A 12376-nucleotide genomic window follows, 5' to 3' on the forward strand; every position below is an offset into this window, starting at 1 on the left:
AGGATGGTGCCCAGGCCCTAGCTGTGAGCAATACATGACAGTGGGACGACCCAAGGTCCTAGAAAGGTGCCTGGCACACCCTGGGAGCTCAACAAAAGTCTGTAAATTTTGTTGAATAAATTCAAGATATTTGATTTTGTTAATTTAAGATGACCACCCACTTTCTCCCTGAGGCCAGGGACTTTCCTCCCACCCAGGTGAGAAAAAAACATGGAAACATTTGAACTCTGATAAAGTTTGCTTTGACACACCAACAGCGGAACTTTCTCTTTAACCCTTCAAGAAATGAGAACTCCCCGATCCCCCCACCTCCACTCGGCCCCGGGACTGAACTTCAGATTTCTGGCTCGTAACCGACCCGGATCCTTTGCATCTCCTCTGCAGTAACCCCCGCCCAGCCAAATCACCAGCGAATTCTCCAGGCAAGAAAAAGATTTTTTTAAATGCACGTTTAAGAGGAATACAACGTCTACAGGCAGGAACAGTCCAACAGGTGCTGCCCTGCAAACACTTGAACCCCGAAACTGACTTTCTGAGCGGGCCGAGTGGTTTTTAGCCAAACTGATATGTTTTTTGGCTGTTGTTTCAGGGGCTTTTGGAGAACGTAAATGCCCGCTCCCCTGGGCCTTGCCTTTTTCTCCCATCACTTAGTACCCAGTGCGTCTATGACTTGTTTACCTGGATGCAACCTATGTTGCTCCCAATCACCCCGCTCAGCGACCCGCGCGACCACGTGTCCTTAAATCAGAGCCCCGTGGACTCCGCTCGGGAACTACATTTCCCAGCGGCCCCCGCGCCCTTCGCAGGAAGGACGTCTGCGCACTAAGATACTCAGTTCCAAGTTTGGAGCTTTTAGCTGCCAGCCCTGGCCCATCATGTAGCTGCAGCACAGCCTTCCCTAACGTTGCAACTGGGGGAAAAATCACTTTCCAGTCTGTTTTGCAAGGTGTGCATTTCCATCTGGATTCCCTGAAAGTCCATCTGCTGCCTCGGTCAAGAGAAACTCCACTTGCATGAAGATTGCACGCCTGCAGCTTGCATCTTTGTTGCAAAACTAGCTACAGAAGAGAAGCAAGGCAAAGTCTTTTGTGCTCCCCTCCCCCATCAAAGGAAAGGGGAAAATGTCTCAGTCGAAAGGTAAGAGCCTATTTGCATTACTTGCAAAAATGCAAAGGGTTGTGCATGCATTTATGAATGCATGGATGCAATTTTCGCCTGGCGATTGCATTTTTAAGTTTGAGGTTTTCCACATCTCAGTTGCATTTCCTGTTTAGTATGTGTCTTTTTTTTTTTTTTTTTTTTTTTTGCAGACACAGAGAGTTCCTGTAAGGCAGGGCTTGCAGTTCAGCTGTGCATTGACGTTATTTGCATTCTTCTGCTAGGATTACTGAGCTCTTTTTGCCTTTTGCACAGTCAGGAGAGATAGAACAGGTTGGTAGCGTCTAAATGTGCAATGCTTTATATAATTGTAAAATTCTTTAGTATGCACACATATAATAGGTAATTTTACGTGCAACAGGAATACAAACTTTTAAAAAGTCTGTAGATGAAAATGAAAGGTAAAACTTGAGTTAAACTAGTAGGAAATTAATGTAATCTTATATTCCTTTGGGAATGAATTGTTGGTGCTAGTATTTAGTTAAATTTCCATTGGTATCGTTTTGAACATTAAGCAACTTCTGATCTTTAAAGGAAGTAAAGGTGAATAATAGCATTTTACAAAAAAGCAGACAAGAAGTCTTTCTCTTCCGAGATTTTGCACTTTACACCAATTGCTTATTGGTTCGCAGTATTTAGAAGCAGCAATGAGGACATCGAGGTTTTATGTCTTCCCATTTGGGAGATGCTTTGCATCTCGAGGGAAAATACTGGGAGAAAAATTGTACTTTTAAGCATTACGCCAATGTGGGAGGACTGCACTGTTTCATTGACAACCATAATGAAATCTTTTAAGTGTGTAATTGCATATATTTAGTCAGCTGTAATAGGTCAGAAGTTCAGGGTTATGGTTGTTTTCTTTCTTTCTTTTTTTTTTTTGTTGTTCTTAAAAATATTCTTTTTACACAGTTGTATTTTGCAGGCGTAATGTCATGCTGGGGAGGGGATTAAAAATATAAAAATCCTGACATGGCATTAGAGAGCTGAGGGGGTGTTGTCAGGTGGCCCTAGGACTGTAAGTCACTTGTTTTAGAACAAATCCCTATTGAGCATAGAGAAAGCATATGCCCGGTGAGAATGTATGGAAAGGCGAGGTGAGCTCAGCACAAGGTGAGATAGGCTACCCAGGGCATTAGGTAAGTAAGATCCAGTGAAATTCAAGTGTCTCATCAGCGTTCTGCTACTTTTGGGAGAGTTGTTGTGTCACTTTTTAGTTCTACCTGATGGGAATCAGACATCTCAGCCCCAGAAGGAAGTAATATATATTCTCAAGAATTCAAAGTAGGGCTCTTCTTTTCTTTGGATATTAGGGGGAAAAAATGGAAATCTGAAAAGCTAAGAGTGCCGAAGTACCTAGGAATTGGCATTATGAGCTTCCAATGTTCCTTAATATTGGGAAAACCGACAATCTTTTAATTGAGCAGAGAAATAATCGCTTAGGAGGGCATTCCAGGCTTTGATGTGTGAGAGAGATTGCATCTAGTTACTTTGTATTTGGTGTGCATTCACTCATTCATTCAGGTCAGTTTAATATATGAGTAAATATATTACGAGATGTGTGTGTGTGTGTGTGTGTGTGTGTGTTTGTAGTGCACAGGATTTGGGGACATACAAAAATATTTTATATGTAGTTGTTTCCTTCAAGGAATTTACCATGTAGTTGGTGAAAGAAAGCACGTATGCAAATCATTGTGATATAAGATAATTGCATAGATAGTGAAGCAAAATGGTGCATTTGGAGTTTAGAGATGGCAGTGATCTCTCTGGGAGAGAGAAAGGGGGTGCTCTAGTGATCTTATCTTTGGACCTTAGGGTTTAAACTCAATCAGGTTTCTTTGTGCATTTTGGGGGGCTCGCTCCTAAGGCGGCTCTCTCCTAGCAGAAGAAGTTGGGAAACTGAAAAACATATTAGCATGGCACTCTTCCATTATGGGTGCACCCATAGTAGATCAGGTACTGGTGGTTCTTTACATTAATTCCCATTTATCCAAATAGTTTTCTTAATTGGGTCCCCTTTGGAAGGTGCATCTGGTGTGAACATGGGATTCCTGTCCAAAAGGAAAGTTTTTGATAGAAGGAAGTGTGTGATCATTTCAGAAATGGCAAAGACTTTTGGCCTGGGCTTTAAATGTGGAACTGGCCTAATTCAGCTACGGTATTCTCAAATGGCCAAGATAGTGTTTTGTTTTTGTTTTTGTTTTTGTTTTTTTGCAGTACCAAACTTCTTTGTAATACTATAAGCAAATGAAATGGAGGAAAAGTGAAAGGTGGTTATAACCTCATAGTATTGAAGAATTTAACAACATGTTCAATTCAAGGACCTTTATGAACTTTCTAGATCACTATAATTCCGTTTTACAGACCTCTAATTTAAGGCACAGCAGAGGCAAAAGAATTACAGACTCCCTGCGAGCTGGAAGGACTGGGTTACTTCTTTCCAGCCTTACCAACAGTGAGATTCCGAGAAAGAATTTCTTAAAAAGAAATTTTGTTTTCCACAGTTGTAACTTTAGGTGGTATGCTTTTCAGCTTGTTTATATTAGCTATCTGGGGTTGAGCTGACATTTTTCAAATATTAAAGTGGTAGAATGCCTTTTGAGGAAATCTGAAATGTAAGTTAACAGGAAGGGCACCCAGAAGGTGCAGGAATTCCTGCACTTTACAGGAAGACAGGCTACAGGAAAAATGTGTCATCTACATTACCCGGGAAAGTAAAACTATTGTTATCAGCCATAATGATCTGAGGGAGGGAGGGTCGGGGGAGAGAGGTCTGGCATCCCCCGGTTCACCTGAAAATATACAAAGAGTTTGACCCTGTTACAAATGCACTTTTTCTCACTTCTCCTTCTATTCACCTTTAAAAAATATTAGTTTATCTTGGTTTAAAATAGTAATAGGTACATTGTGTCATGGGAACTGTGTATAAGGCATAATTCAGAAGCATGTAGGAGAGTGACAGGCAAGGACTTAACCCTACTGTGGGTTCTTTGCTTCTGTAATTCATTCTACCCTGGGAAATGAAATGTGTAAATTTCTCATTCTGTAAATTCCTTTGTTAGGTTGCACCAGAGGGACTTGTCATGCTTAGCCTGTAATCTGAGCCAGTATGTTTTATAACCTCGCACATCGCAGGACACAAAATCAGAATAGGTACCCTGGGTTTCCTGAGTTTGTTTTGCATCAGTGTGGCATTCATTACTTTACAACATGCTGCAGGTCAGCTGCAGGGGCTTTCCGGGGGTCTCTTGGTGGTAATTTGATGCTGGAGCAAAGGGCTGAGATTCTCATTCCTTTGTTTTTCACAGATTAGTATCATTATAACTACTTTGCATTATTTTAAAGTCTGAAAGGTCTGTAAGGGATGTTTTTAAAACTTAAAAGAAAAAAGTACATAAATAATACTTGTTTATCGTGGAAACATTTGAAAATGTAGGGAAGAAAAATAAGAATCACTAGTTACAACAGTATACATTTTGGCATATATCCTTTCAGACTTTTTTCTATTCTATATATATGTGAATATGAATAAATCCAAAATGTGTATAAAATTATTTAGTTGCCTTTTGTTTCACTTACCAATAATACTGTGAAATATTCCAAGTTAATATATTTCTACATTAATAATATCTAATTCTAATGTATTTATTTAAATAGAACATTAATGTTTATTAACTTTCAATATTATGAATATTGCTATGATAATCATCCCAGTTCATACATTATTACGTATACTGTGGTCTTAGAGTAAATTCCAGGACACAGAACTACAGGTTATGGATATCTAATTCTTCCTCATGCCCAATTCTTTTCTTCACCTTTTAAAAATAGTTTTTTTATCACTATAAAAACAATATATACTCACTGAAAAGAATTCAAGCTGAAGAGAAATTCATAATAAGAAAATAAAAATCACTCAAAGTCACACCACCCACAGCTACCTACTGTTAACTTTTTAGTGACTCTTTGCATTTGTACATGCATACATATGTTTGCATACGTGCTCTTTTACACACTCTATATGATATTTTGCAACTTGCTTCATACTCCATATATCTTGGACATCTTTCTATACTCATGCACATACAGTTTCCTCATTCTTTTTAGCAATTGCTCATTTTAATTTGTAAGAATGTAGCTGTTTCATCAGTCTCCAACTGGACTTTCACAGAGTTCCACTTTTTTACAGCTATAAACAAAACTGCAAGGAATACCTTGAACACACATTTTTGCACATTGGCCCAGTTATCTCCTTAGGAGGAATGAATTCCTAGAAGTGGAAGTGCTGAGCAAAGGGCGGGCATGGATGTACTGGCCTCCAGAGTGCCTGCAACTAGTTCTCATTCTCACCAGTAATGTGTGGAGGTGCCCATTCTCTCCTCTTAAGCATCCTGCTAAGTACTGCCAAATAAATTACTCTTCAGAAGGGTTACACACACTACTATATATAAAATAGATAATCAACAAGGACCTACTGTAGAGCACAGGGAACTCTACTCAATATTCTGTAATAACCTAAATGGGAAAACATTTGAAAAAGAATGGATATATGTGTATGTATAACTGAATCACTTTGCTGTACACCTGAAACTAACACAACATTGTAAACCAACTATACTCCAATATAAAATAAAAACTAAAAAAAATAAAAATAAAAAAAGAAAGAAAAAGAAAGGTTATGCTCACTTTCCTTCATCCTGGGTATAATAATTTGAAAAAATTTTTTTGCCAATTTGATAAAAAGTATCAATATTTTACTATTATTTGCATTTCTTAGTGATAAAGAAGTTGAATTTTTCTTTTCTTTTGACATTTGTGTTTCATGTGTTTTTGTTTCTTTTTTTCCTCATAAAATGTATCTTTAAAAATTTAATTTGGGGATCAAATTATTTTCAAAGTTAGGCCAGAACATTCCAAGATGGCAGAGCTTAGGTAATCATGGGTTGAAAGTTGGGTTCAGCTTTAATGCATCTAAACACTTTAATTCCCTGGTGAGTTCTAATTTTAATTTTAACCAAAATGTCTTAAGTAAACTTCTACTTTATAAACTCATTTGTTATACTAACTATAGCTATCCAGATCTTATGAAAATAATAAGAAAAGTGTAATGATTTGATTTAAATTCCATCTGGAATTTACTAACTTCTGGACGTTTCTGCATTTTCAGTTATCTCTACAGGCAAAAGTAGTTTTTCTTTGGTTTCATAAATAATTCTCACATAAGCACCTGGTTGTGTTATGTGCATTGTTGCAGAATAATTCTTTTTTTTTTTTTCCCGCTTCATGTGTAATGTCTAATCATAAAAGGTGGCTTACTTTACTAGATTTGTTAGAAGAATTAAGGCAAGGATCGACTTTGATGACCTCAGAAATTCTATCAAGTCAATCACACTTCACGTATTCTTAACATAGCCTTCCTTAGTAAACGTGCCTATGTATGCATCTTGATATTAAGTAGTAGAGTTTACAGCTTTGAAAGGAGTTTTATAGTCTAATCATCTCATTTTACAAATGAGCAAACTGAAGCTTTGGAAGAAAGTGATTTGCCTGAAGACAGAACCATAGGTGGAACTCACATCTCCTGATTCTCTGCCCCAATGTTCTTTTCACTAAATCACACACAAACACTAGTAATCCACATTCATAAAACATTTTTCCCCCCAGAATCTTTAGTATATTTCACATTTTTTGTTTTGTTTGTTTTTGTGGGGAGCAGGCTGGTAAGGAAGGCTGACAGTACAATCAGCAGGGGTTCTTTTTCTGTGCCCAAGAAATGGTGATACATCAATCATGGTGGTGGGGTTTCTTACCAATTTTCTGCCAAAGGATATTTTGCGAATGCTCTCATTTTAATTCCCAATGCCTACACTATACAGCTGCAAGTTTTAACCACTGTAATTGTTGTTTGCCTTTTATGGACCATCTCTGAGAGTCCCTGCTGGGTAGCTCATATTTCTTCTTACACATCTTTGCAACTCTGCCTCCTTGAGCATTGAGCTTATAAATACTAGGTGCTCAATAAATGTCTGACAGTGAAAGTATTTTTCATCCGTGGAGATGTCTGTCATTTTGCCCCACATTTCATAAAAGGTGTGGGGTAGTTAAATTATAATGCAGTTTTCCTGTGCTTCCTTTTTTTGCATTAATATTTCCATTCTATCTTTGCTTGATGATTTGGAAGTTGCAAGAACAGCAATAAAAAGCAACTTAACAATGGCTGAAGAAGTGTGATTTCTCCTGCCTAGGCCTTCTAAACAGATTTAAAGGTTGCATGAGCCTTGGCTAACTCTTTTAAAGATATGCAGAGCTAAGGTGAGCTGTCTGAAGGGTCCAGTGGGGTAGGACTGAAGTGAACTCCTCCACACTGTGCTGGTTTTAGGGGCTGGTTTGTACGTTACCTTTGAACTTGAGCCTCTGAAGCGTTGTGAGAGATAACCTGAAAGTTTTTAACAGCTGGCTGCCCTATGACAAAACAGGGAACTCTGCATGGATAACCCCCCAATGAAACAACTTCCTTCTCGACCACCTACCACTGTCTCTGCCGCCCCCTCCACGCACCCCGCCCTCGGTTCTGTTTCCTACTCTGCTTCCTCAGATGGTCTTCCTTTCCTGAGCTGGTCCATAATGTTTGGTACACAGGTCATAAAACCCCCTCTTTCTGCAGTTGAAAGGGTAGTCAGGTTATAACCTACACACACGAAGTCTGTTACAAATCATCGTAATTTAGTCAACTCAGTTCTGAGTTGAAGCATTAAACAGGCTCTTGCTGAATCTCTCTTCATCTGTTTTATTTTCTAGTCTGTATATCCCTCCTTAAGTTGGATTGGGGTCAGCCTAGGTTGTTTTTTTTTTTTCCCAGAGACAATTAGCTATAGATCTGATGCCATCACGACCCACACCCAGACACCTAATTCTATCACCATCATCATCATCACCACTTATTTTATGTCAGTCACTTTTCAGGTGCTATGCTTTTGAACTTCACATAAATCCTAGGGGGACAGATACAGTTATCGTTAACTTACAGATGAAGAAGCTGAGGCTCAGGTGAGTTCACTAACTTGCCCACGGCTGGAGAACCAGCAGGCAGCCCAGGCAGGATGCAAAGCCAAGCCTGTTTGGCCACGGGGCCCAAGCTCACAACCGGGGGCCAGCAAACTACAGCCTGGGGGCCAAATCCAGCCCCTCCTGTTTTAAGTACAGCCTGTGCGCTAAAATGATTTGCACATTTTCGAATGATTGGGAAAAGAATAAAAAGAATAATATTTCATGACACATGAAAATTATGTAAAATTCGAAGTCAGTGTCTACAAATAAAGTTTTATTGGAACACAGCTCTGCTCATTCATTTACAGGTTGTCTAGGGCTGCTTTCCCCCCGCGGCTGTACAGTCCAATAGTTGTGATGGAGATCGTATGTCCCGCAGGGCCCAAAACATTTACTCTCTGGCCCTTTTCAAAAAAAGTTTGGTGACCTTGCCCTTTGTGACTTTCCTCAATCACGTAATGACTCCTGGTCCGTATTACGTTCCTCTTTGGCTTTAACTGGAAGTTGTTAACCTGGATAACTACTCGCCCATGACTCAGCCAGCGACCTCTGGGGCCCAGCCCACAGGAAACGTCTGAGTGGTGTTTCTCCTGGTTGTGAGATTGGCCGGCCATTGCTCATTTCCGCTCAGCGGAGCTACCCGTCTCCTTTGGCCCATCCTGGGGTCCTTTCCCCTCAGCTGCACTCTTCCTGTTTGCTTGACGTTTCTTTGCCTTTCTTGCCTTTCTTTCCTCTCCCGTTGAGAGGCTGTTCATTCGTTCTTCTCCTGGTCCCTTCATCCTCCCCTTCTTCGTCCCATAGTGTGTTTAAAAAACAAACGAACTAAAAACACCTCTCATGCTACCACCATTGCCTGGCTTTGTTGATTCCTGCCATGACCCAGGTCAGAGGTGCCATCATGTCGTCTGTGTGGAATGAGGATGGAAGCCCCCCTTCATTGTAGGAGCCTCCATCTCACCCAGACGGGTTTCCGGTTGTCACCTCCTACAAAGTCTAGAGCCGTTTTCTCACATTAACTGCCCCAGCCCTGGGGACAGTTTTCTTTTGCGTTATGAGTATCCTTTTGCTTTCCGAGTCACTGATATTGTGGGGATTGTGCATATTTAGCAGGGAAGGTCCTGGCACAGGTTCTGGAAATGAAGGGAAGGGAGGATGGGGATGGAGGCTACCTGAGGACAGAGTAGCTTTGGTAGGATGAGCCCAGATTTGTTCACCGTCTTCCAAATGAGGTCCGTTCAAGTCCCATACAAGGAGGTGCCGTCATTCCTACCATCTTAGGTGGTTGCATTGCTGGAGAGCCCTTCTCTATGCCAGATACCGCGCTTAGTGACGAACATGAGTTATCTCATTCTCCCCTCACTAGGGCCCGATGAGGTGATGCCCCATTTTGTATATGAGCAAACTGAGGCTAGAGGTTAAATGTCAAGGTTGATCATGGCAGAGCAGTTGCTTTAATCAAGGTCTGTGTGACCCCAGTACCTGAGCTCCTGGCTACTCCACTTGAGATGTCACTCCATAATAAATGTCTGAACCCATTTCCCAAAGGACATGGTTGGAGATGGAAAACCTGAATGGATGCCATGGGAACTTGTGCATACCAGGGCCAGGTATGGTAATTAGGAGGGGCTGACCTGTGTCTACCTATACATGGGTTCCTTTTGACTTGTTCCTTTAAGCCTCTGTTGATCATAGAATATTGAGCCTGACTCATTCTGAGTTTTAAGGTTGAGTTCCAAGTACAAACTGCCCATTGGTTAAAGGAAGCTGGTTACAACTGGTCTACTGGTAGATACGGGTGTGTACAGACAGGAAGTTTATGTTAAACGTCAGTAATGAATGTTGATTCCATTAGCTCTCTGAGAGGCTGTAACTAAGCAGATCTAAACTTTATGTGTTTCTCTGCACATCCAAGTTGAATTGTTTTAAAACAGTAATGAGAACATGGCCCGTTTGGTAACATACCTACGTAGAGGAACAAGCCTCTTTGGCTTAGCGATTTCCTTTTTTCTTGGTTATTTCTATGTAAAGGTAACAAGTGCAGTTTCCTTGCAACTGGGCCTGAACCCGCATCTTCACTGTTTCCCTCTTCCCCTGGACACAGTGGAGGAAACCGGAATCACGTCTTTTTCGTGTACAGGAAACGGGGGTTTCGCAAAGAGTTTTCTCTCTCTTAAACCGGTGAGCCCTCTGCCAGCTGTCTCTCCAGCCACGCACAGCAGCCAGCGCCTGTGTGTGACTCCTTCCCTTGATCCCTCACAGAAGCCATGGGAGTAGGCGGCCTGGGTGTTGAGTGCCGAGTTACTTACGCCCCTCCTCACTCAGGCCCACTCGGGAGGGATGAGTTCGAGATAAGGGAGAGGCTGGAGTCTGGGCAACCAGTGGGGACAGAATGGCAAAGAGTCTGGGAATTATTCCGTAGTGAATGTGCAGAGACAGCCTTTCTGTGACATCTGAAATCTTTATAGGAATCTTCTCCCCACTTTATTTACTCCTTCCTGTGCCCCAAACTTCTTAGCCATTGGAAAAAACCACCCCAAAGACTCCAAACACATCTAAAGAGAGAACGCGGATAAAGGGCCTGTCCGTATCAGTTCAGCAAATAACTTTTTACCGATTGCTATGTTTAAGATACTGTGCTAGATGGAACTAAATAAAAATGCATGCTGCTCTACTTTCCCACTTACTAGCTATGAGCCTTGAAAAATCTACTTGACTTCTAGCTTCAGTTTCCTGACCTGCTAAATGGAGAGACTGATACTCATTCACAGGATCGTTATAACGATTAAGCAAGGCTATGTATGTAAGGTGCTTTGGCCAGTGCTTGGCATTCATTTGTTCAGGAACTATTTATTGAGAGCTCTTCTGGGTTTGAGGCATTGAGCTATAGTAAGCTCGCCATAAGCAATAACTTTGCTTTACTCTTTCTTTCCCTCTAGCCCTTAAGGAGCTTAGAGTCTAGTAGGAGGTAAGATTGCACAGAAATGCACAGAATACAAGCTAGAATCCTAGATATGCTTAGAATAGATACTATGGGTTAGAAAGCCCTGCAGGTGAGGGGGATCAGGAACATTTTTTACAATGAGCGCGCAAGTATCAATATGATTTTCAGAGCTGTTGAGGAAATGGTGTCCTAGATCCAAAGTAAATATGGAGAAGGATCTTGACTTCAAGATCAATAAAATAACCAGCACAATGTTGATAGAGGCAGAACAATTCCTTAGAAGAATAAAGAAGAGAAGATGCCCTAGGAAAATCTCTGGAGCTTCAAAGACCTTATGTGTCTTTTCTAAGAACTTCCTTTTCTTAGCAAGCTCAATATGGTTTTATCACTTATGATCACAGTAGGTTAATAAATGGAACATGTCATATCTCATACTTCTAGGTGTTTTTTTTTTTTTTTTTTGGATTGTGGAAACTCCAGGAAATCTAGAGGTTAATAGTTAAACAAGTATATCATATCTACTGGGTTTATAGGCACACTGTAATTATATAAGCAAGCTGTTGGTTCAATAATCAACGTCTACCTAGGTCAGGGAATAGTTTCCAGAGCATGGCCACGGCTGTAATTTTCATTTTTTATAACCCGCCAACCTGCCTTTTCCACTTCTTAGTTCCTTTTCTCTTTTCTAGAATTAGCTGAAGTCAGTTGAAAAGAAGGAAAACTGCACTTCTGAATTCTCATTTTACTTTTACCTGAAGAGAAGTGCTCCAGAAAGTTCTTTTTTTTTTTTTTTAAAGATTTATTTATTGATTGATTGATTACTATGTTGGGTCTTCGTTTCTGTGCTAGGGCTTCCTGTAGTTGCGGCAAGCGGGGGCTACTCTTCATCGCGGTGCGCGGGCCTCTCACTATTGTGGCCTCTTTTTGTTGCGGAGCACAGGCTCCAGACGCGCAGGCTCAGTAGTTGTGGCTCACGGGCCTAGTTGCTCCGTGGCATGTGGGATCTTCCCAGACCAGGGCGCGAACCCGTGTCCCCTGCATTAGCAGGCAGATTCTCAACCACTGCGCCACCAGGGAAGCCCCTAGAAAGTTCTTTGTTTTACCACACTTACTTTCTCAAGCATGATACCGGGTACTGGCAAGGGAGTTCATACATTTTTGTGTGTATTTTTAATTTCAGAAAAATTCCATTTAAAAGGTGAACAGATTTAATACAATTGATATTTTAATACA

At 40.8% G+C, this 12376-nt stretch overlaps 1 protein-coding gene across 1 annotated transcript in view; it reads left to right on the forward strand.

Annotated features, from left to right (window-relative positions):
- Positions 1-855: 855 nt before the first annotated feature.
- Positions 856-12376, forward strand: part of MAP2K6 (mitogen-activated protein kinase kinase 6) — a 134290-nt gene continuing 122769 nt past the window's right edge. The window contains exon 1 of the mRNA XM_036836779.1: positions 856-1137. Coding sequence (XP_036692674.1) covers positions 1122-1137 — 16 coding nt within the window. The 5' untranslated portion in view covers positions 856-1121. The remainder of the gene's footprint in view (positions 1138-12376) is intronic.

This window comes from Balaenoptera musculus, chromosome 20, assembly GCF_009873245.2.
Source record: "Balaenoptera musculus isolate JJ_BM4_2016_0621 chromosome 20, mBalMus1.pri.v3, whole genome shotgun sequence".
In the NCBI taxonomy this organism is placed as follows: Eukaryota; Metazoa; Chordata; class Mammalia; order Artiodactyla; family Balaenopteridae; genus Balaenoptera; species Balaenoptera musculus.